General features: G+C 38.2%; 1 protein-coding gene and 2 long non-coding RNA genes across 4 annotated transcripts; 2 read left to right on the top strand and 1 right to left on the bottom strand.

Moving 5' to 3' along the window:
* Positions 1 to 2235: 2235 nt before the first annotated feature.
* Positions 2236 to 5724, bottom strand: LOC128260694 (alpha-protein kinase 1). Its single transcript, XM_052993884.1, has one exon. It carries the CDS (start codon positions 5253 to 5255, stop codon positions 3033 to 3035), a length of 2223 nt encoding a protein of 740 aa, XP_052849844.1. The 5' UTR covers positions 5256 to 5724; the 3' UTR covers positions 2236 to 3032.
* A 1630-nt stretch (positions 5725 to 7354) lies between these two features.
* Positions 7355 to 26213, top strand: LOC128260698 (uncharacterized). The gene is made up of 4 exons (XR_008268160.1): positions 7355 to 7500; positions 8554 to 8646; positions 9607 to 9703; positions 25831 to 26213. It is a non-coding gene; the product is annotated as an uncharacterized LOC128260698 (long non-coding RNA).
* LOC128260699 (uncharacterized) lies at positions 13595 to 15249 on the top strand. Of its 2 annotated transcripts, none has more exons than XR_008268161.1 (4): positions 13595 to 13671; positions 13729 to 13840; positions 13941 to 13998; positions 14945 to 15249. It is a non-coding gene; the product is annotated as an uncharacterized LOC128260699 (long non-coding RNA). The 2 variants fall into 2 exon arrangements; XR_008268162.1 differs by having other exon boundaries at positions 13936 to 13998.
* Positions 26214 to 26351: the final 138 nt, after the last annotated feature.

The following is a 26351-nucleotide window of genomic DNA, read 5'->3' as shown; positions in this document are numbered from 1 at the left end:
TCTTTATTTCGGTCTTAAACAACCTGGATATCAGCATGCTTTAACTTATTTATTTATTTATCAGTGTAATAGCTTTATGTTTTCCAGTTCATGTTTCTAATGTTTCATTACCATTATTATACTTAAAGCTTTAATAGTCGTGTTTTCAGTTCTCGAACATTAAATTTCAATTCCATTCATATCAATTTCACAAACTTTTAACGTTTTTGATTGTATTTTTTTAGATTCTGAAGAACTTGATAGTTATATTCCGCCCTAATCATCCGTTCGTTGCCCCTCTATCTTTACCTGTACCAAGTTTAATTATAATACGTGGAAACGATCACCTGAACGATCGAAGCACATAGATGCCAACATTTCAGTGATTACACGGAAAAAAATTGAACAATATGCTCAGTTTAAAAAATATAATTTATATAACGGGTAGCTTTAATATAAAATATTTCATTTAAATTAAAGTTAAGAAATTGCTTTGATAGAGATTTGATTTCGAATGCTTGATGCAATAACAGAGGTAAATAAGATAGTATCAATGAAAAAAAAAATTTTTTTTTTGTATGTATGTGTAATGGAACCCCCAATTAGAGATGTCAAATTATATAATATGATTTCTTGTATGACTTGTATAATGCTATTTATTTGTACAACATCGCCTGTTTTTAATCCTTTCTAGTAGAATTATTTCTTCTGTGTATGACTAGGGTATCCCACGGGGTCTGCGATCGCTTTGTCCGTCGGTTTTGTCCGCAAATGTCGCAAAAATTCTTTGGCAGCGATCGTTTGGATTTGCTTTTTTCGCTCTGCAGAAGGGAAAGCGCAATGCGTCAAGTGAAAAACAATGAGTATGCCGCTCTGTCTCGAGAACCGATCACCAAACCGATCCGATCCAATACGATACGATACCATACAATTCGATGTGATACGATGTGATGTGATGTGATGGCGGTGGTGCTGATGTGGATGTGAATGTGAATGTGAATGTGAATGTGAATGTGAATGTGACTGTGACTATGGATCGCAGTGATGCTGAATGCTGCCGCTCGGGGCTCGTGATTGGCGCACACATTGGCAAACGAGAGCACTTTATTTTTAAACGTTTTAAAAATACGATCATTATAGAATTTGCGGCTTAGTCATACCCCGCCGCCGAAATGTGCCAAGCGAATTTGACCAGAAACCGCGGAGCATTAAGTTAAAGGGACGGCGGGTGGTCCAAGTGGAGGAGAAGGCGGAGGGGGCGTGGCACGGCCACTGCCACTGTCAAAATGGAAAGCCCCAAAAGCCTTAAGCTATGCCCTGACTGACAACCCATGAGTTGTCACAATGAGGCACGCAACACGCAAATATCACAGATACACAGATACACAGAAACACCGATACACACAGACGCACACACAAATCCATTTGAATGGCACATTCGTATGATCGCCGGAGATCAAACGGCGATCGGTTCTATAAATGGGGCCCTAACCTCACTCAGTCACTCATTCGGCCAGCTAAGAATTGCCCAGACCTTTCTATATAATGCCCCTTGATTAGGGCATATTTGAAAAATATGAAAGCAACAGCTTGAAAAATATAAACAACAGCTTAGCTAAAAAGCTTATTTTTTGTTTTAGAATAAAATATCATAGCATAACTTTAGTAAAAGAAATTATAAGCTCTTAGCTTTATTTTCTAAGGATTATTAAAAAATATAAAGAGAGTGATGATAAAAAAAGGCATTATTTGATTATGCTAATACTGATCTTCTTAATAAGAATCGAATATTATAATGTTTTATACCGTTCTTACAAAGTGATCTCAAAGTTTAAAAGTGATTAAAACAAGTATAACAGAAGTCCATTGAATACCTATTAGTAAGCTCTAAAAACAATAATAAACCAACTGTTGATCCAAAAATGAATGGGATTGCATCCTTCACAGGTTCCTGAAAATTTTTCCTATAATTTTATTTCGCAGCCATCTCCAAAAAGCAAAACAATTGAGAGCCCACCCAAATTCAATGATAAAACCAGTTCAATTTAAAGTTTAAAGTTTTCTGTTGTTAATTTAATCAATTCGTTTTGTTGTTGATTTTTTTTGTTTGTTTGTTGGTTTTATGGTCACAAAATTATTGTTGCTGCTGTCAAATGTTATATATAAAAATACTGATTTTTATATATGTATATATATTCGTTTTTCAAATACGCGCATTAAAGACTTCCCTTGGCAATGAAAAAAAAAACGTTATCCTCTTGTTTGTATATAAATATATTGTATATATGTATATTGTATATAGTTATAATAACCTTTAAAATGTAACTCCTTAAATATACATTTAATTTCTTGCTCTCATTTGTGTTTGTAAATATATATTTATATATATATATATATATAATATATAGCTATGTATATATTCATTAAGCTTCAGTTTTCAACAATTTTATTAAACTTTTGTTTTGTTGTTTGTTCATATCACAAGAATTTTCAATTTTCAATTTCCAAATAAAAAAGTGTGTATTGTAAAGGTGTGTGTTTGTTTCATTTTTAAAGCTTTACTCTTAACAATTTTCTCAGTTTTTCCAGTTGCGTTTTTCACATTTTTCTTTCTTACACTTTAATAACTATATACTCTCTCCCCTTGCGTTTTACAAATTTAATTTAGCGTTGAAATTCTTAAGCAAATCCAAATGTTTCGCTTTGTTTTTAGTTTTTGTACACAATTATATACACATGCTAATACACATAAAAAAAAAAAAAAATGAAAAAACTGAACTTAACCTTAATTTGTTCTTAGTAGTTAATCAAAAAAAATATATATATATATGTTCTAATCCTAGGGTTGGGGTTTTTTTTGCTGATATGCTTGGAAGATACATGTTCTCGCTTAGATGTAACATATTTTAAGGTAAAACTTAGGTGGTAGGGCTAAAAAAAACGTTTTGTTTAATCTTAAATATGGCTTAGGGAACTAAAAGGCCAGGCCCAGTGACTGCCAGTATAACATCCGATTGGTGGGATTGCTGCTTGCTTAGTGTCTACTATATTTCTTAGGCCACCAGGGTCAGGTTTGTGGGCGTGGGATCCGCCACAAGGATCAGCGGTGTCCTCGTTGTGTTGGCCAAAGACTCCTGATCCAGCCAGCGTTGCAGGTGCTGATGTTGCATGTGATGTTGCTGCTGTTGCTGCTGCTGTTGCTGCTGTTGCTGCTGCTGTTGCTGTTGCTGCTGTTGCATGTACATCAGATTGTCGTTGTAGACGGCATGCAGCTGGAGATTGAGGCTGTAGCTGCTGCCGCTGTCACTGTAGGTGGATGAGCTGCTCTCGTAACCGGAAACGGGCGATCCCTTGGGGCAGCAGAAGCCAGTGGGCGAGAGGGCGGGCGCCGAGAAGGGGCTGAGTGGGGTGGTGGGCGTGGCTTTGTTGCTATCCTGAAATTGCTGGCTAGGACTCCCGACGGGAAATGTCTGTTGTTGCTGTTGCATGCTCGGATTTGGATGGCAGTGAAAGCTGGTGCTGGTGGTGGTGCTGGTGGTGGTGGTGGAACTGCCCGGGGATAGACAGCCGCCAGGATACGGATGATTGCTCCAGATGATGGGCTCCCTTTGCTCACTGATCACCGCTGGCTTCTTCTTCAGGCGACGCTGTTGTTTCTTGTCTGCCGCCTCCTTGGAGTCCATCTCATCGTCGTCGGCATCGCGGTATTCGTCATCCTCGTCATGCTCCTCCTCGGCAGCGCCCTCATCCAAATCCTGGTGCTGGTGGTCCTCATCATCGTCCAGCAGATAGGGCTTGAAGAGCTTCACCTGCTTGGAGGGCAGCTTGTGCTCCTCGGGCTGCTCCGTCTCGACATCCACATCCACCTCCACATCCTCGTTGTCCGCCTCCGTTTCCGGTTCCTTCTTAATAACCTCCTCCAGCTTACTGATCTTATCCGGTTGCATGGGATTGGTGATGACCTTGCGCTTGCGGAAGGTGAGATCCACACCCGAGGGATCCTTGTCGTTCAGTTGCATTTGACGGCGGGCAGAGGATCCGAGGGACAAGTCCATGGGTGCCGGGGTAACTACCGCCTCCAAACGGCTCTCCAGATAACCATGGTTATGATGTGGGTGTGGGTGTTGGTGTGGATGATGCTGATGCTGATGGTGGTGGTGGTAGGTGTAGGGCATGTGTGGAATGTGACTGGAGGATCCGCCGGGGGATCCGCTCAGGATTGGCACTTGTATTGGCACTTGGTTGTTGGCTTTGCTGCTGCTGCAGTTGTTTATGCTGTTGCTATTGCTGTTGCTGTTGCTGCTGTTGTTGTTGCAACTACTGTTGCTGCTCGGCAATGTGTTGCTGCTGCTGGCGGGGATTGGTGTTGCTGTTGCAGGGGTATTGTTGCCATTGCTGGTGGCCATGGCGGCGGCAACGACAGCGGCTATTTTGGCAGCCGAAAGGACACTTGAGGAGCCCTGATTGCTGCCATTTGTGGGAACAGTTGCTGTTGCTTCCTGTTGCTGCTGCAGCTTCTCCTGTTGCTGCTGTTGCTGTTGTTGCTCCTGCTGCAACTGCTGCTGCTGCTGCTCCTTTTGATGTTGCATTTGAGGATGAATGGCCACCGGGACATGGAGGTGTGGATGGGCAGCCAGGGGGTGTGGCACGATGCCATTGGCGGCCAACAAGTGATGGGCAGCATGATGGTGGGCCGCTGCTGCAGCTGCTGCTGCCGCCGCTGCTGCTGCTGCTGCCGCAGCATGATGGTGATGGTGATGATGATGGGCGGCAGCGGCAGCATGGTGTCCATGTCCATGATGATGATGCACTGCGGCGGCATGATGGTGATGCAATTGATGCACCAACGGATGGCTCAGCTGATGGAACACCTTGACTGCAGGTGTGGGCGACACCGATTGCTGCGGGAGATGTTGCTGCTGTTGCTGTTGCTGCTGCTGCTGCTGTTGTTGCTGCTGCTGCTGCTGCTGCTGCTGTTGGTGATTGTTGGCCACCGACGAACGCAAATTGGACTCGCATTGCAACCACTTTTGGATTTGCCGGCGGTGAATATTGTATTTTCTGGCCGTGGCCCTTTGATTGCCCTTGCAATCATTATCGTTGCGGTACGATTCCAAAACTTGCAGCTTGAAATGGGGCGTGAATATCCTACGACTGCCCATTTTGGGACTGCCGCCCGAGGAGGCATTGTTATTATTGTTATTTGTTGAATTCTCCGAAGAATCCTTGGGTCGCTTGAAGTTCAAAGCTCCAGAATCGCTGCTGCTGCTATCCATGGTTATTAGTTTTAGGGTAGCTTTTGTATAACGTTTTTGGTGGTAAAATATCTAAGTTCTCTTTTTTTTTACTAGCAAAAATATATATTTGTGTGCCTGCTGCTGTGTGTTTTTAGTTTTTAGGTGTTTTTTTTTATTTGTAGCTGTGGTTGCTACTTGCGTGCGACGCTTGCGCTTTCATAACTCGCGATCTGGCAGCTCTGTCACTCACACACGCACACAACACTCGCACATAGATACGTTTGGAGTTGTTGTATAAAAACACTTTAAAATCCGTTTCAAATATGTGTATATTGTATATCGGAAAACACAGTTAAAAAAATGTAAAAGCACTAACGTTTGTGTGTTTTTTTTTTACTTTTTGCTCATTTGTACGTGGTTAGCTACGCTCTTCCCATTAACTCGCGTTTGCGATCCGCACGGCAAGGAATCCAAAACACAATTGTTCTGCCTTTTTTCGTTCTAGTTCGAAGATACGTTCTAGACTGCCGCTCTCTGCCGGCGTCTCTGCCGTCCGCGCAGTCGACGTCGCTGCTTGGGTTCACTCACAGATACAAACACTCACGCACACAAGTGTAGAATGCCTGCCTGTCTGCTGCCGCCACTGTTGTTGTTTTTGCTGCCGCTGCTGCCCTCGTGTGGGTGCAAGTGTGCGTGGAGAAGAGAGTGAAAAATAGAGAGAGCGGGCAAGAAGCGAGAGAGAACCACAGCAACAACAAGCATGGCGCTGAGCATTGCAGACAAACTGACGACATTCGTGTCGCGAGGTGTCTGCCTTTGCACGTGTGCGTGTGTGTGCTAGGGCGAGTGCGAGTGCGAAAGGGATGCCACATACGGGTTGTGGCGTTGGCGTTGTTGTTGCTGCAGTTTCGGCGCTTTTGTGTTGTTGGTTTTCCAATGTGTATGCACGGTGGGACCGAATGGACAACAGGGGACGGAACAAACCAACAATTGCCCCTCGGTCCCCCTCCCGTTTTCCAATGCGAAGCCACTGCCACAGTCACCGGACGACTGACTAACTGACAAAAACACCACAAATGGGTATACAGTGGGGCAAAGTGGTAAAGATCGTTGAAGATTATACAATAATCGCATTACTCAATAATGATATTCGGGGAGAAAAGATAATCTAGAAAGTTTGAAAGTAATAGTCAAATTTAAATGACATCCATGTGATATCTGCATCCGAAAACTTTGAAGTCACCCAGAGTTCCAGTCAAAAAGTGAAAAGCTTTACAAACTTAAGTGTCTTAGTATTAATATATGTCAAAAAGGAGAATTAAGCTTTAAAAATGCAATTCGAAAATTGGGAACGAGAAAAGAATTCTTAGATTGGAAAAGAGAAGGAACTCAAAAATTATTAAAATTCATACTTACTTGGTTTCCTAAACATTAATAAACTTCAAAATTGATTAATTTGAAATACAAATAGCCATTAACCAAAGTAAATTAGAGTACAAAAACCAACTTCAGCCAGATCCAGTTGCTGGCAGCTTTCGGCCCACTGTGCTGCGACTTTTGTTTGCGGCTGCGGTTGCTCACACACACACAACAGAGACCCATTGAAGTGGTGTGTGTGTGCGCCAGAGTCGTGTGTTGCCAGACATTCTGGCACTGCCACTCCAAATGCCTCCCTCCCCGACCCCCTTTACCTACCCCTACCCCTTTTGACCCACACCCCTGTGCCCCCGCCCCTATCCATCCGCTCTTTTTCATACACACACACGAAGCAACAGATCGTGGAACGAACTTGTTGAGCGTGCTCTCGTATTCTCCCTCACTAGTCGCTCTCTCTCTCTCTCTTGGAATCAACTGTTGAATGCATTGCTGCATTTTTTATATATATTTACAAACACACACACAAATAGTGGTTTTCAACTATCTTGGTTTATTTTATATTTTACTCGTTGTTTTGGCCGTGGGTGCATATGTACTATTTATATATATATATGTACATATATTTATATATGTATGAAGCTTAAGCTTTTTCTGTCGACGTTGCCGCCGTTCTGTCTAAGCTCAAAAAAAATAAAATAATGAAAAACACACAAAAGGGCATACAAGAGGTGCAAAAAGAAAATCAAGAGAGTCTCTCCGCACTTGTTGCAAATAAAAATGACAAACGAAAATGCTGCCTCTTCTTCTTCCTGTTCGGCAAAATCTGGAATTCATGAATGAACAACACACACACACAGACACATCGCTCTCTTTTGCGATTTGTATGCGTATGTGTGTGAGTGCGACGGTGGGCTGCTTTGCATGCGAGTGTATGCAAATTTATAAAAAACAAAAAAAAATAAAAAAAAACAAATCAAATATATATGGTATTGTTGTCGAGCATCAATTTGCGCGTGCGATATGCTGAGATAAAGTGGGAAAGAGAGGGGGCGCAAGATCTTTGAGTCACCTAGCTAGCTTATAAAAAAAACATGATAGATCTAAGGGGTCTAGATTCCCACGTCGCTGGTGCCCCGCCCCACTGTATCCGAAATCCCTGATCTCTCATCCACACTCTTACGACTGTATCCAAATCCCAAGCTCCTCACCCGCCTCACCAAATAAAAAAGCGACGACGGACTGTCTGGAAAGATCAAGGAAGCGGGAAAGGGACGACAAGACATGATGGAGCCTGCGAAGCGCCTGCACACAAAAAAAAAACAACACAAAAAAGCGGGAAAAATAACGAATAATATGTTTGACGCGCTGAAAAAGGTTTCTTAAAAAAAATTTTATTACAAACAGAAAAAAAATCAAACTCAGCAAAAAAAAAAAAACAAACTAAGTTCACAACGGGAAATTAATAATTGCCTGCATTAAAAAATTTGAATTCAATATTTATATATACAAAAAATTGCCTCTCTGAAGAAACAAATAAGATAAATTCCAAGAAGTGTACATTCTATACAGTATTAAAACTTTAAAAATAAATGAAAATTGTATATGTATGTATGTATCTATGTAACACAATATATTTCAACAAACTTTAAACATCAGATCTATTAAGCAATAAAAAATACAAAATAAAATTATAAGGCCAAAACTTTTTTTTTTTACATTGACCGAAATTTGAAAAAAGAATCAGAAGAAAAATGTAGAAAAAAGCCTTAAAAAGGCGAGAGAAATACATTTTTGAATTGCATTTCCAAGTAAAGCGGACACAAACAACCCAAAAATATGCCGAAAAAACGCACACAAGCTCGCAACAAAAAATACAACCGACAAAAAAGTTCAAAAGCAACACACATTTACACACGCCGGCACATAAAAATCAAAAGAATTCCACTTTTTTTTTATTTAGATCCCGTCGGCTTCTAAATCGATTTATCAAAAACAAAACAAAAAAAGAAGCGAAGAAGACGAAGGCAAAGAGATAAAAATTGAATAAAAAAAGGTAACGTAAAAATCGAAGAAACCTATACACACATACAGTCATATACCCATGAATTGATTAAAAAGTTGAAAAAAAAAAACAAGTATAAAAAAATGGGAAAGGGAAAGGGCGCGGCAACCGACAAAAAAGAAGGGGAAGGAGGAGAACGACGTGCTGGGGCACTTATGATCTCCAATCTTATGGAGAAGGGGGAAGAAAAGATGAGGGAGGAGGAGGAGGAAGAAGAGTGGAAGGGGGAGAGTTGCAGGAGGAGAGCCTCAGGTTACTTTTTTTTCAACGACTCTGCCGCCGCGCTGTCTGCGTTTGAATAAGCCCACACAAACAAAATACACTAAAAGAGGGACAAGAGGAGAGAAGGAGAAAAAAAAGACAAGGAGAATATTTTGAAGAATCGCAAGATGGAGCTCCAAGTAGAAATACAAATTCCAGGACTCAAAGCCTTAAAAAAAAAGAAATATTTCTAAAAACGATCATACCTAAAAAACCATAAAACCAAAAAAATTTCTCATGAACTTAACCATTTATGAACCTTTAAGATTCGGTCCTCTGATTAAAATAAAATAAAATATATCCTGTTAAAAGCTTTTTGAGAAGAAATAAAAAAAAAGCGAATAAAGCTAAAAAAATAAAAGTTTTAGAACTAGTCAATAATCTAACTTAAAGAAATACTCATTCATTGAAAAAAAGCGAAGAAGCTCTGGTGCACGACACAATCGAAAAAGATAGAACATACAAAAAATTGACATTTTAAGATTAAAATATTTATCCCAAGTCCGGATATATAATGGCTTATAATGAAATATATATGGCGTTTTTTAATTCTTTTTCTACTATTAATCATTAGTTAAGTAGGAATTAAATGATTGTTTTATTTGGCAAAATAAATAAATTTAACAACATCGAATACTTTTCAACTGCATACGCCAACCACTCATACCAAAATTATAATATTTTTTACAGAACCCAACAAATAAAAAAAAAAACAGGAAATTCCTCAACTATGAAGGCAGACACGCTCATTTAGCCTATGACTAAACCATAAGTGGAAAAAATATAGGTATATATGAGGCTTATCAGGCGATAAGATCAAACAAAGGCGATTCAAGTGCCAAGTTCTATTTGTCGGCCAATAAAAGTTGATTCTGTAAACAATTTTTCGACGGAATGGTGCTCGAGCAATTACAAAGTGCACTATATAGTTGCATCCACAATCGAAATTGTGAATACCCACCATATATATACATATATATGTGTATATAAATACGGCACACTCATATCGGCTCTATCTATCTGAACACGTAGTGCCCCCGGGTTATCGGTTGGGGGCCCCTGCTGCAATCTCTTTGCCACTGACCACTCTGGTATCTGGTCTTATGGGGTACGTCACCCCTCGAATAAGCCCTATTTGTTGTTATTCTTGTAACGTACCGATCCACGTGGGTCGATCACGTTTTTAAATCCAGGAAAACATTGTACGCTAAATTATATCAGTTGAAGGCCTAAATGATACAGTACGCTCGAATGCTTATTACGAATTGCAGGTTCCAGTCTTATTCTAGCACCGATATGCCAAGCGATCTTGACTGTATCACGTCTCTTGTACATGGTAGATTAAATAATATCAAAAATTAAATGTTTTTTACGCTATTCTTGAGAATACCATATTAAATATTAAGCTCATCTAAATATTATATATATATATATATTTTTTTTTTTTTTTGTATCAATGTGTTTAATTAGCTTGCCTGTGTTATTTATTTTTTAATATTATTAAATGATAATGTATAATTGATTGATTAGTTTCTATTCTCTGTGAAGCTAAGCTTTTACTTAGCCTTTTTATAGCTCTTTATCGCCTGGCAAAAAGCTTTTGAACAATCTGAAATCCGAAATATATTATTTTTATTAATTAAATTGGTGAATTTTCCAAACCATTTGTTATCTTGTATTAATAGTTTAATTCCAAAATTTCTTTATTATTATTATTCATATGTACATACGAATCTGTAAATGTTAAGTAATAACTGGTTATACAATATTCGATATCGAGTTCTTTTATGATTTTCTCTTGAATGAGGCCTGCATTTTCCGATTTTCTGGCTCATTATTTCCAGGGCTACTGGGAATGTGTGAAATATCCATTTTCAGTTCTTCTCCTCGAACCCGAACCTTTTCCTACCCCCTTTAAAGGTTCATGTGTTTGCCCAATCTTAACGACTTCCAATGGCAGCATTAAGGATCGTTCACTGCACGATCGTTTCTGCTTGGTAACCCCAAGTCCCCCATCCATTCCTCATCCCCCATCCCCCATCCTCCTCTTCCGATTCCCAATTCCCGATTCTCGAAGAATCGACTGGCAAGTCCGATTCCAGGTAACTACGAACCGAAGCGAACTCAGGCGCCTAATGGATAGTTCTTCTTGGAAAAGAAAGCGGCCTGCCAAAGCTGCGAGCCAAAAAGCCAGCGTCATGGTAAAGTAACGTTGTCGTTGTCCCATCCCCATTATCCCCAGCCCCCCTTTGGCCGCTCTAGACCCTCCCTTGGTCCTCAAGGTCCCCTCCCATTCTTGTGGCCCCTATGGGCCAGACATTGGGCCGCCTTGGCGGTTGGAAGGCGCATAAAAATGCACGCTGACCATATACAAAGGAAAAAAAACCGCGCCACATAAATATATATATGTACAAGGAGGGCTACACTGTCATCGAAAACATTTCTCATATGTACATACATATGTATATCCTTTTATTGGTAACTTTCATTGGTAAGACTCAAATTATTCAATTTATGCAAATACATTATTTTAAAAAGTTTTCAAAATTAAAAAAATATATATTTTTTAATATATACATATATTTAATTTTTACATTTTATATACTTTAATTAATAATAAGATATGTACATATCTTCGAATACTTGTAATTTAGTTTATATTTGAAGAAATTGATTTGTTTTAAGATATATTACGTATCTTTTGGATTCACAATTTTGTTTTAGCAGTGCACACATGAGAAAGGCAATGCGCGAAGGCAAAACTTTTATTAACTTTTCCGAGAATTGGAATTTCTTGGATCCTTGTGTTGCCTGTTTTCGCCTCGCTTCGCCTGACTTTTAATGCGCTGCCTCCTTCTTGTCTCCTCTTCCTTTTACTCAGCTCCTTCTCTTTCGCTCTCCCCTCTTCGCACTCACACACATGTAAAGCTTAGCCTTTGAGCTTCAGGTGTTCTTCATCCTTTTCGCACCTCTTCTCTCTCTCTTCTCATCCTTTTTTTGGTTTTTTCTTTGGCTAGTTAGCAAATGCTGACGTTGACGTCGAAGTCGGCTGCGCTGCAGGCGTTGCGATTTGCGGTTGCACTTTTGCGAACAGGGGAGGTGTTAAAGAGGCTTCTCAAAAAGGGGGTTCAAAGGGGGTACGACGTCGATTTGAGTCAATTTCTGTTTTGCAGTCGAACGTGAACGAAGCGCATATAAACGTAAAAAACAACAACAAAAAATAGCCCGAAGAAGAGGGAAGAAGAAACGACGGAAGAAGAAGCAGCAGAAGAAGGCGCTGCCTGGGGCCTGTGCCTCAAAAATATTGGGGGCCCTCCAACGCCAACACACACACACAAGCACACTCAAATAGAACCACAGAACGCAGCCAACCCACAGTCCAAACAATTATTATATAAATTCTTACCAAAAGCTTACCAAAATGTCAGTGCCATGTGCACAATATTTTTTAACAATTTATCCGAAATCACCTAAAATACACCCATCCTCTTACCCTTAGACCATATTATATTTGTTTTTATAAATAGATATTATCCTGTATCTTCAAGACTTACACATGCTTTAATTACTAAATCGTGGCAGATGATTGAACTAAAATAATGCATGTTATGAAATTCCTAAAATGATTTAAGAAACTATAGAATTGATGGTATTTCTTACTCTTAAAAATATTTTGCAAGTTTGTTCAAATATTAGTATTAAGAAATAACACGGTAGATCTTCCTAGTAATTTTTTTGTTTCAATTTTCACCAAAGTATTTGATCTACAATATTAATCAGTTACTAAGGGGAGTGTTAAAAGTATAAGTATAAAAATCAGGTGAATATTTATATATTTTATTTTAAAAATTAATAAAGAAGAATTAACAAATTCTTAAGTCCCCAAATATGAAAATGCTCGAAGCATACATACATATTTATTTTTCTTATTTATCATATTTCTCAAAGAATTGCATTGATTATGGTGCCATTTTTGTGATTGCGACTGTAGCCTCAGCGACAGACGAGCGGACGCCTACGTGCTCAGCCAGCAGCCGCAACAACAACGAACGAATGCAGCTGTGTGCACAGCGGGGGTGGGGTAGGGGTGCCATGCGCTAAAAGGGGGCAAGAGAGAGGGAGAGCGACTGTGTGGCGCACTCTGGCAGACAAACTGGCAGGCGTTTCTTCCTCTTCCCCCGCTCTCACTCTGTCTCTCTCCCACTCTTTGCATTCTGCCGCTGCTTGGCTCCTCTTCTTCTTCTTCTTCTTCTTGCAGCGCAGCATAAAGCGCCACACCATATGTCTGAGAGTGTGTGTGCGATTACGAGTTCACTCTCGCACTCGTGCTCGTTGGCTCTCCATCTCTTCCCCTTTCCATCACACTCCTTCAATGCTCCCTCTCCTTCTGCTTCCACTGCTCCCCACTCTACTTCTTCTTCTTCCACTTGACAGCTTTTGTGTGTGTATCTGTGTGTATTTTTAGTACAAAATTGTTGTTTAAACAAACAGGTTTTTTTTACACCGCCAGCGAGACATAACTCGTCTGTCGAGCTGCCCCTGCCCCACCCCCGTCTTCTTTCGCCCCCTCTCTTTTGCAGCGCCACACTTTGTTGTTGTTCTTGTTGTTGCGCCGTTGTCGATTTTCAATTGGAAAGACAGACAGAGCGGCAGCAAAAAAAAAGTGAGTGGGAGAGAGCGAGAAGGGGAAAGAGGGGAGCTTGGCTAATTTAATATGCCAGCCCTGGCGCCATGTTCGTTTTGCCTCCAGCCCTGGTTCGCTGCACACAGGAAATAGCTTCTCTCTCGTTCTATCTCTAACTTTTATTCCAGGAGCAGATAATTTTCCAGGATCTTGGCTTTTGCCACGTTACAGCAGCAACAACGAAAGAGGCGCCTCAATGTCTGCGTTGGCGGCAGAAAGAGAAAGAAAAAGATAGAGAAGGTAACAGAGAGCCGCACAGTGGCAATCGCAAGGTGTACCAAGCTAATGTTATTTAATTTATTTTTATTTTCGTATTCACACATTGCGCTTGGAAGTACAGGGTGTTAGACCAAGACGACAAATGGAGAAGCGGACGTGGGCTGTGAGCGCCAAAGTGTGTAAGTGTATACGTGTGTGGATGAACGCTAAAGAGAGAGAATGAATAAAAGCAGGAGCCTCTCGTTGGAAAGAAAAGAGAGAAAGATAGGGAGAACGGTAGAGGAACGAGAAGAGGGAGTGGAAGAGGGTCATGGAGATAGGGCTGGAGCTGGAGCTGCCACACATTCATTCCTGTCTGCTCCAAAATGATAAAGAAAGAGAGAGAGTGCCCAAACAGGTACCCAAAGAGAGAGAGAGAGAGAGAGAGAGAGAGGGAGAGCGATGAGTGAAAACTGGCAACGTTGCGGCGATCGTTGCCAGACAGAATGTCGCCAGTTCTTGCTACGCCGCCAGACACTCTGTCGTCGCTGCTGCCGCCGCTGCCTCTGCCGACGTCGACGCTTCGGTACAGGCGAAATTCCAAAAGTGGCTTTTAATTCGGGGTCCACACAACAAATTTTGATTCCTTACCCCCAACCTCTCACGATATTCCCTCTTTTAGGTGCTGTCTGAATTGATAATTTTTGTAATTTTTCTAAAATATTGTTCTTCTTCTTGGATCAGTTTTTTTTTTAATTTCCATGAGCCATTTTTTTTTTATATAAGCCATTCGTCATCTGTAAGGTAGAATAAGTTTTGAAAACACTCTAATTTTTCAAAAGATAAACAGATATTTTAATTTGAGATAGACTTCTTTACTAGGTACTTTTTATATCTCAAAACATTCAAACCATATATTTACTATTTTCATTAGCTTTTCTGTGTTATTTATGAGTTATAATTATCCATCTTTCTTTTCATATAACTCTATAAAACTATTTTAATTTTAGCTTGATTAGAAATTGGTAGTTAGTCTGAGAGGCTCGACTGTAATTTGGATTCTCCCTAAGCTTTGTTTTTGCGCACATGCACATGCCACCCTATATACCCCCATTTATTCATACAATTTATATATACATATATTAGTAAATAGACTGCGACCTCTACTTTGGCGAACTGATCGATCGATCGATTGCTGCACCACCACGTAACCACCAACTGAACTGAGTTCGGAATGTGGCCCGGTACTTTTCCATCCAAGGGGTATGACTATTTCGATGACTATTGTATTTCATATAGTATATAGTTTATACTACAGAGCTTACACACGCTACGGGATAAGAGGGTTCTTATTATAAACGTATGAGTCGATCCACAAAAAGCTGTAAGAACTAGTTTAAACTAAAAAATCTCATTTTATTTTGCGAAAAAATTCAAAATTAAAAAGTTTAATAAACCAGGTTGATTTTGTTTTCAGATGGTTCGCCATTAGAAAATGCATTGTAATCGCATTGCTTATAGGCTCGTTCCTAAAAATTAAATGTATTGTCTAAACCTTTTTTGAAGTACATCAAACATATTACTTATGAATGTTTACCTTTCAAAAAATCCTAAAAGAAAGAGATCGCTTTGAAACCACAATATAACTAATCAAATAAATTTGTTCTTTTTTAACACTTTGTCTTTAAGTCCATTCTACATTCGAAATGGTAAGATATAAACTGCAAAATGTTCGTTTATAAGAAAGAACTTTGTTGCCAAATGAGTGCAAATAAAGAACAGCCATATAAGGCCTTTAGCTATGCAGTTTCTTTTTGGGGTCTCGCAGATACATATTTTCCAAACTTGCACATAAACACACTTGGCTATATATATGTACATATATTTTACATATATAACCATATGTAGACGCGCGTTCTGAATGAATTTGTGTATTCGCAACGGCCATAATTGCAAATTTCTGTCCAGTCAACATAAAATTAGCTAAATATGTTTGTTTGTATAGTATGTATGTTTATAACGCCCCCCAGAAGTTCTTTCACTTTCACTCGCTTTTGCCCCCAGTTCACTTCCCACTTTGATCAGCAATATTTTCTGGTAATTTCAGCATTTTCCAGGCTATTTTGCCTTTTTTTTTTTGGCAGCGCGTGTGGGTGGCCTGGCCAACGATCTTTTTTTTTTGGTAGTGCCCTGATCTATTCTACTTGACTGCAAATCACATCAATGTATGTATGGTATGCATATTTTTCGTTTTTCATAGGTTGAAGTGTTGATATTATTGCCTCATCAGATGACCGACTAAAAAGCCAACAAACTACACCCAGATGATCAATAAAATGCAACAAGATATAGTGGCCTGAAGGTGTGGAGAGTATGGTCAATCTTCGGTGTCTCCATTTCGAGCTTCTCCCTACAATTTCGTGATCAGTCTGAAATGTAACTGGCGACGCGTGATCTGGCTGTATGGAGGTTAATTTACATAGTTACGAAACTTGTTTTCACACAGCCATCGATCGTCGATTGTCGATTGTCGATCAAATTGAAGTGAGTGAAGATCGAAGTGCATAGAAGAAAAGGAAGAAAAGTGAGATTGGAATCCGTTTTCGAATTCGAAAAACAAAACCCCCATCCATCCAACTTCATGCCATAGCCATACTATTATGCAATCCGGAGTGAGATTACGGAGTCGGGAGATCAGTTGGTGATCATGTATGTACCACAAACTGTGACTCATAGATCTCTCTTTGAGGTGGGTTTATTTGTAATCCTTGGATGTTTGTGGGGTGTTTGAGGAGTCCACTTTCCACTGAACATACCTTTTTGATCTCTAGAGGGGTATTTATGATTTATGTTGTGAGTTCTAAACTGAATTATTGAATTTCTATGATCTGTAAGGAAATACTTAATAACGTTTAAGATCTCAGTTCTCCATTAAGATGGAATTTTATAAACCAAGAATGTGTTACTTCATATCAATTTAAATTGTATCATCATGAACAGATTAAATATAAATATTTCTATGCTGGTTAAGAATTCTAGTCCCCAGAAAAATTTAACAAAATCAGTATTCTATAAAATGTTGATGACTTATCAAAGGTGTTCTGTCATGTCATTAATTTTTTGTTATATGCTACATAGAACCCCTTTTTTAACCGATACTAAATAATCTTGAATTCATATACATTTAAAGGGTTTTACCAACAAATATTTTTAATAAATGCAGATTTACAATTCTAGAACCTAGAACAAATGCAAGGTGTAAATATTTCATTGAGTTCTAATTAAATGATCTCTTAATGTGATTTTACCAACAGAATTTCTAAAATCTTGGCTTAAATCTTTGTGATAATTGCAATTACAAATTGTCTAATTATATATATATATTTTCTAAATTATTTTAAGAATACATCTGTTATGAAGCAATATTTATTGTGTGGCGTTAGGATAATGCAGCATTGGGAAAGTTTTGAGGATCGTTAAACGCCACTTGATCGACAGTTTCGTTGGATTTTTTCGGGACAAGTGGCTCCCTTTGGCGGGCATAGGGACATGACCTGCTCTCGGCCAGTGGGAATCTCCCAGAGGTCCATCCTTCCAGGGAATGTGAACCTGTCCGGGTTCTCGGAGTGACAGGCACTAGGGACAATGGTGCTAACATGTGGTGGTGGCCGGACCAAGCAACCAGCTTTAAAATGGGGCTTTCCCGGCCAAACCAACCACACACATGTGTGCCTGTGCGCCCCTAACTTTGGCTTAAATCGCAAATCGAAGACTGAGGATCGGGCGAGGGTTATGTTTTGGATTTCCCGTCGGATTAAGCAACTTAGTGCACAATCCGTCGCGCTGACCTGCCTCGTTTCCTTTAGTTCAGTTCAGTTCCGACTGCCCATTTTTTTTTTGCGGGTCAGCTCAGGTCAGAGTTCGCAGGTCGCTCAGTCAGTCCGCTTGTCAGTCCGTCAGTCTGTCAGTCCAACTAATTGTAATCGTGGGAAAAACCAATCAGACGCAACATTCGACCCTGGACCAGCTCACTTTATTAGGGGGCAATATTAGCGTAATCCGCATTTAGGGTTTGTGTCGCAGAAGCCGTAAAGAACTTGGCTTGCATTTACGGCCGCACCATAAACTGCTGAGATTCTGGTATAGAACTTCAACCCACCCACCTACCTGTTTGATCTTTCATTGGGTCCAAGGCTTCGGGAATTAATTCGGTCCTTTATTTAATTCAATGAGGATGATCAGTGGTTTCCTTATCATGACTTCATTGCTGTAAATCTTGAAAATATGTGTAAACAAATGCAAATGCTTATCCTTTTGTAAATTATATTTGATCTTCTTATCTAAATAATCTTAAATAATTAATTTTTCAAATGAACAGTTGTCCAATTGATCTTTAAAAACGTTATATTTATTTTGGTGTTCTTAATACCTTAAATTTAAAATGAGAATAAATTGATCATGACTTATTAACAAAATAAAAAAAAATTAATTATTAAAATAAATGGTTTATGACTCCTGGAAAATGTAATTTAAACCAATATTCTGTGTAATGAAAATTATACTTAAATTTAGTATTTAAATTCATCTCGACTCGGTAGAGACGTAATTTTTTGTACGAAGGGTACTAGTTCAAATCCCCCCTAAACTTTAGTTCTTCAACAGTTCAACTTAAACAAGAAAGAAAGCAAACTTCGGCAAGCCGAAGTTCATATACCCTTGCAGCTATTGCAAGAATTAAACATTTTTGAAAACATTAAAATTATGATTTACTTTCGTATATGTTTAAAAACATTGAAGCTATGATGATTTGCAGCTCAATTATTTGATAGTTATTTTATATATTTTTATTATTTCTAAGGGAGCTATATAATATAGACGTCCGATTTTGATAAAATTTAAACCATAATTCTGAAATATTTAACCATTGCTATATGTCGAAGAACTAAACAAAAAATTAAAAAACAGAAAAGTTATAATTTTTTCATTTATTTTTCCGATTGTTCCTATGAGAGCTATATGATATAGTCGTCCGACTTTGATGAAATTTAATCCGTAAATCGGAAATATTTAACCATTACTAAATGTCGAAGAACTAAACAAAAAAATAAAAAACAGAAAAGTTATAATTTTTTTTCATTTATTTTTCCGATTGTTCCTATGGGAGCTATATGCTATAGTCGTCCGATCCGGCTCGTTCCGACTTATATACTACCTGCAATAGAAAGACAACTTTTGGGAAAGTTTCATGCAGATAGCTTTAAAACTGAGAGACTAGTTTGCATATAAACGGACGGACAGACGGACAGACGGACAGACGGACATGGCTAGATCGACTCTACTAGTGATGCTGATCAAGAATATATATACTTTATAGGGTCGGAAACGTCTCCTTCACTGCGTTGCAAACTTCTGACTGAAATTATAATACCCTCTGCAAGGGTATAAAAATGTGTATTTAATATATTTGTATGTATTTCTATAGCTATTATTTATATGCCTTCATAGACAGCACTTGTAGTGGCACTTTTGGATGTCATCCCAACAACTTCGGTCGTTTGTCATCGACGTCTAACGATGATGGCTCTACCGATGAGCCTACGGCCGGAGAAATTCAGATGATGAATGGATCCATATCCGGTAGCTGCCAAGATTATCGGATACGTGGTCATGTTTATGCATATATCGTATCGCCATCGATATTTGGTGATTCAGCTGGGGACATCGCAGGTGGCCATAATTTAGGCGGCGGTATCTCTCGTTTAAAAGTTAAATGAGCCGCCGGAGACCTCATTAGATACGCACCCCCCGTTGCCTATCCATCCATCCATCCATCCATCCATCTATCTATCTATCAATCCATCCATCTATATGCCTCTATATTATATATTCCGTAGTCTGTAGACTATATCTGCGTATGTACGCGCGTGGCATGAGCAATCGGATATCGGGTGAACAGTAGCCAGCCGACATCGCCACCTGTCCATAAATCGCTCAGACCCAAAGACCCATGGCATTATACACAATATAAGCCATTGGCAGTGTGTCAGGAGGGAAACGCACCCGAAATACTAATTATGGGAATGAAATCTATGGGGCGTCATAAATCAAATTCGAATTCCGTTCGCAGGCGTTACATCGGAACCATAGACGTACATAGAATGATATGTAGGTGCTGTGGCTATGTGGTATGGCCGAAGTCCCATTTTCGGGTACCCGAGAGAAAGGCAGAGATTGGAGATAAGAATCACAGGGGTTCGATCGCTGGCATACCAATATCCGAGAATGATTTGTGCCCAATGGTAATGTGCCCATGTCAACGGGTCTTAGCATTAGTTAAACCCTTCGGTCAGGATCGTTTGCGAGAACCCCCAGATCTTCGGTTTGATTTGTGGCCCTCGATAGGAAGTACTTGTCTTTTTGTTTCAAAGATGGGAATTTTAAGCAACTTGATCTGGAGATAATAATGATTCATTTACCAAATCCGACTGAAAACGAATCTTAAGTGGTTTATCAAAAACGTAACTGTTGACTGATCAAACGAAGATTATACTAAAATCTATTCATACAATGCTTATAATTGGAATCACTAAAGGTTTTATTAACTTTGTTCTAAGGTTTCGAAGTTAACTTGCAATCATGCAACCAAAGTGTTAATAGTATATTTTTAAATGTGCTTTAACTATAATTTTATGGTTCCAAAGCTTTCTATCAACTACGATCATCGTATGATTTTTTAATTCAGGACCAAACTTTCGGTATGATTTAACTAATCCTAAAGTAACATAAACTCTAAAGACTTGATTTGATATGATCAATTGGTAAAAATAAAATAAAAGATCTCTCAAAACAAAAAAGGTTTTAATATATTTAATTTACCTCCAGATATAATTAGATTAAATTGAATTGATATAATATCAAAAAATCTATTGCCTGCGATAGTTTCTTTGTAAATAGATCGTTTTCTGGCCCTGTCTGGTATTTCTATACAACATACCCCCTGCTGTTTTTTTTTTTTTTTGCCCCCTCCCCCTTTAGCACACTTTTCCAGTGCCTACTGTACGTGGGACATCCAACTGAGCTTGGGAATGGGGGTTTGTTTATATGGCTGGGGTCAACTATCTATGTAAATCCAATATTTGGAGTCTGATAAGGCGTGTACAATCCACATACGGAGCATAAAGCATGCATTTAGTGGGAGGAAAGCGGGTGGTTCGTTCGTTGGGAGGGGGAAAAGGTTACAAAAGTTTATTTCTTGAGGGGAGGGGCATACAAATAAACTTAAACGCGGACAGACATTATGTGCGCATTATTTTGAAGATATGTATATACATATGTACATAAATTATTTCGGAATATTTTTGTACGAACATACGTCTTGTGGGCCTGCTATTTTTTGTTTGTATGTTTTTTTTTTTTTTGGTTTAAATTTATGCGTGTGGGTTTTTACGTTTTCAAATGCAGTTGCAGCTTTTTGGGCTTTTTGATTGAAAGTAAATGTTTATGTATGTTAATGTGTGTTTTCTTTTAGTTGCTGCAAAATCTCTCTTTGTCTGTTAAAATATTGTTTTCAGAGGGGATAACTTTTTAGTCAAATATAATTTAGATAATGGAACATGTGTTAAAAAAAACAATTTAATAAATTTGTTATTCAAAATCTCCTCTCTTAAGATCTAAGCTTCTAAGTTAGAAATACTAACAGTGTGAGTCCAATTTTCAAAGTGAGAGTTACATATTTCTTTGTATAGGACTCATTCCCAGTTGGCAAGGGTCTACTGTACAGTAAAATCTGATCGCTGCACAAATCGGGCAATTAAAGCACTCCGGGACTTGAACACCGGGTTTCCTTTTCCTCCTGAAGGTCAGAATCAGAAGTACAATAGGGAGCAAGAGCAACCCTTTCAAAGGTAAAGTTCAAGCTCTAAGTGTGAGTGTGTTTTGGGTTTGGGTTTCGGTTTCGGTTTTGGGATACCTACAATCCAAACAGTCCTACAGTTCTACAGTCCTACAATAATGCACTCACCAACACCAACGCCATTGAGAATCCATATCAGCACGGAGGAACAATAACAAAACGCCGCAATAACAAAACATTCGTGCCCGGACAATCGGACAAACGGACAAACGGAACGGACGGAAAGTTCAGACATACACACAGGCACACCTACGTTACTAGAGCCACAGGCACACACAGTGGCGGACAAGGCATTAGCGATGTATTTATCTAGGGGTTCCTAAGCCGCTTTTTGATAATTAGTGTTTGAATGACTCAAAGTTACATAATTATTTATTTAACTTTGACATATTATAAATAATAATTTTAAATTGAAAATGAAAAAAAGTATAACGTTATTTTGTCTGTTAAAACTGTTTTAAATTACCTTAAAAGCATCAGAATTTTAAATTTTCGACCGCTTTATAATCACAAACAAATGTAGTAATCGATCTGCATCTCAATTTTAAAGTATAGCAATGTCGTTAAAAGGAGGGCAGCCGTAAAACAAAACAAAAATAAAAAAAATCTAATTTATGTGAGTTCTGGTAAAAAAAGGAAACAACTTAATATTTTCAGCTCAAAATACTATAAAAAAAATTTGTTTTGTTTTGTCCTTAAACTAATTTTTGGGCTTAAAAATTTTTTTTACCTTTTTGAAGGTTCCGATTCTTTCTCCAATCTTTCTCCAATTTTAATTTCAAACCTGATCCTTTGGGTGCTATTTTCGTGAACTGTGGTGTGGATGTACGCACACACACACTCGCAGTCACCATATAAAGGCAGGCCGTTGGCAGAGTCAGGCCAGACAGTCTGTCGCCAGAAAAATCCGCACTCACACCAGCGGCATTGCACTCACACGCACATGCACATACACTGAAAGAAACGAATGATGGCAAAAGGGGGAGGGCAGGAGGTTGGTGGAGAGGGGGCGTCGCTGCCCACTGTGTTGTTGTATCTTGGTTGAGAAATCGCTCGAAAAAGCGAAGCGCAAAGCAAAGCAAAATTCCATTTAGATTATGCTCAGTACTCTTCTGCTTCTTCTTCTCGTTACACTGAGAACAAAATTATATGCAGTTGGTCGTCTTGTTGGGAATACATTTGAAGAAAATATAGTTTGCAAAGTTTTAGAAATACAAATCATTGTAGAAAATTTGAGGCAGCTATGAAACTAGATCAAATTTTAAATACAGGTATTAACCAATTTTTTTGTCAAGCTTAATCTGTTACATGGCAAATTGTTTTAAAGCTAATCTTTTCTTTTTATTAATATAGAACATTTTCATAACGTAATGCTTATGTTTTCATAAATCCATAAAAACTAATTCTCCGCCAAATTTCTATTACAAATTGCTGTCAAACTGCTAGAATGCCAAAAAAAATACCAAAAACTTTGAATTTCATAACCTATACCTATATAATTAAACCTGAAAAATGCGATTTCAAAATTACTGTAAAATTTTACACTTTTGGCACGTACGTATTTAAAGTGAGTTAATTTAAAAAAAAAAAAATTGTGAATATTGTAAAAAAAAGATATCTATAAAAGGTTTTTTCTGTGATATAAGTGTTGTTCAAAGGCTCTCAGAATTTGGTGGCAGTGTATCATTCGAGTTGTTGTTGGCGCTTTTGACGAACCGACCGCGCTGCTTGGGAGGTGTTACTCTACACACACACAAGCACACACGCAATGAACCCCAGAAGCACACACACATTGAAATGAACACTCGATGTGGAGTGGCTCTGTGTGGGTGAGGTGTGCCAGTGTGTGTGCGAGTGCAGTGTGCATTGCATTGCCAGACCGTCCGGCGCGCATAACGTCATCGTCGTCGTCATCGTCACAGTGGCGTCACATTCCAAGGGGGGTTACCAACAAAAACACAAAATCAATAAAGGAGGTTTATAAATGAAATGTTACAATGCTCAAACACTTATTTTTTTTGGCAATATACAGGTCTTATTAATTCTTTTTGAGCAGCGTCCTTCTGTAGTTGACAATTGTTTTTGATATTTGGAAAATAATAATGATTATTATTAAACTCTTAGTGTTTAATACATAGTTTTAACGTGCAGAACACTGATGAAACGAAATGAGTCTGTGCTTTAAATGGTTTAAATGCTTTTGGATCGCCAGAAAGTATGCAATATTTTCCACAAACTCAGACACGAATTGAAAAAAAAACATAATCATTGCATTTTTTCTATTACAATGATATTATGAAAACGAAAAGGAAGATTAAAATAACAAATATTTGTTTTTAATAAAATTATATCGTTAACTATTGGCAGCTTAATTTAACATGTTTTAAATCCAATGGAATTTGTGTTTATTATTAAGTATTTTCTCAAAAATTGATTTCAAAAATATTTTAATCACCAATCGATCCCCATTCAATAACGCCCCTGTTTCCTCTACTCGAGTTTGAATTTTATCGCCCACGATTTCGGTTTTTGTTGTTACCTCTACTGTTTGTTTTCGATACCCAAGCACACACACACACGCACATTCAAATACACAGGGGGCACTTGAGTTCTATGGTTATAAAAAAAAAAACCCCCTCCACTTAACCCGCCCCTGAAGCAAATAAATTCTCAAACAAAGTCTCCCAAACTAACAATCAAATGCCAAGTTTCATTTGCAAATCGATGTTGATAAGTCTCAAGTAGAAATAATTTTGGAAAGTTTACTTACCAAGCTTGATAGATTAGAAACTCATATATGTACACACTTCATTCTAAAATTTTTTTGTTTGTTAATGGACTACCGATAAATTTAATTTTTAAAAAATTTGTATTATAATAATTGATTTAAAACAAAATGGGTACCTACTTATACCAAAGTGTTATAAGTTATAATGTAATGTAATTTAATTAATAATTAATGTGGGTATAAAGTCGATGATCCTTCAAGAGAGTTAGTTAAACAAAATGTTGTATATTTTGAGGTTTTTTCTTTCTATTCAATTTATTAAAATGAATATTTGAAAAATACAAGACATTTTTAAAATACTAAACGCAAGAATAAGTTCTTGCAGATAATAATGTAATTTAAGTTTTTTTGTATCTTTATTTTGTATTTATTTTGTAACTTACAAATGCCCACCTGTTGTAATCATTAAAACTTCGACCAAGCAAAAATCTTAAACCCAATGAGCTGAACATTTTTTAACTTAAATGAAACCGAATCCTGCTTATGGCATTCGCACAGATTGAAAAGTTGGATTATCCCGCGAATTCCACGGTTCTCTTGGATCTCAACTTAACCCTTACGTCCTGTCAGATGGCATATTCCTCAGGTGACCGGCTGTCTGCAGTTTTTTTTTTTTTTTTTTTTTTGCGAGTTTTGGGAATAAATCAAGCGAGGGGAGTGTGGTCCTAAGGGGGGTCAGTTTGGAGAACTCCAGTCAAACTGTACTAAAGATAGAGCCGAACACGTTCCCAGTGCCACCACACAGATACACACCAACACACCAAACAGCAAAGTACAAAAAAAATTAAAAAAAAAAAATAACACAGGAAACGCGGACGCCAATGGAGAAAACACATGGGCGGGGGCAGAGGACAGCGGACGGGGGATAAGTGCATATGTGGCCCCTGAAACTTAACACTTCTTTGGCTCCGGCTGCAAATATTAAAATACCCACTTAAGGCCAACAATAACAGCGGCAAGAAGCAGAGAAAATGAGAAAAGAGGAGCTAGAATTGAACTCAAGTAGTTTCCTCTCACACAGGCAAAAAAAAAAATTTATTTCAAATGCAAGTATAAAAGAATGGAACATAATACTTTCTTAAATCCGAATCAAATTTAATTAATTAAAATCATACATAAAAATACAATTTAATAAGTACTTACACAAATAGGATCAAGGAATAGAGTTCGAATATAAGTACTAACTACTAACTAAAGTAATAGAGTTTAAGATTTATAGTAACCATTGAAATTGAAAGGTATTGTAAGGCTATATTCGAGATATAAAAAAAAACAATTTTTTTAAATAACATTTACATTTAACAACTAATATTTGAATTTAATTATTTCCAGTGCATGAACATGATCTGGCATTGGCGCCCGTGCGTCTGAATATGGAAATCGAAATGGGTACGGTATGGTGTGCTATATGGAATGGGATATGGGATAAGACACTTGAGTTTTGGGCCTGGTTTATCTTCAGCTTAGAGGAATCCACTCGAAGGGGCGCTCGTCAGCACTTGAGAAAAGGAGAAGCAGGCAGACTGCATGGATATTAACTAATTGTCGGCCACAAAAACGCAGGGAAGCGCTCGACATGCCATTTAACACATTTGCACGCTCCAAAACTATTTCCTTTTCGAATTTACTCTGTACTCAATAATATTCTTAAAAGTGAGAGGCGATATTTTAAAATTAAATTGGCTTTGTAGCTTAAAATATGTTTTTTTGCATTTGTTTTGTCAATAAATATATGTATATTTTCAAAAGGCTTTAGAAAATAAATATATACTTTTAAAAACTTGTATTATAGTTATTCTTTGTTTATAGTGTTATGTTGTATTTAATATGAGAAGGATTTCGAAAATATTTAA

This window comes from Drosophila gunungcola, assembly GCF_025200985.1.
Source record: "Drosophila gunungcola strain Sukarami chromosome X unlocalized genomic scaffold, Dgunungcola_SK_2 000036F, whole genome shotgun sequence".
Lineage (NCBI taxonomy): Eukaryota > Metazoa > Arthropoda > Insecta > Diptera > Drosophilidae > Drosophila > Drosophila gunungcola.
This window is presented reverse-complemented; position numbering and strand designations above follow the sequence as displayed.

Coding starts and splice junctions, on each gene's coding strand:
- LOC128260694 (XM_052993884.1), bottom strand. CDS start 5,255: ATGGATAGCAGCAGCAGCGATTCTGGAGCTTTGAACTTCAAGCGACCC.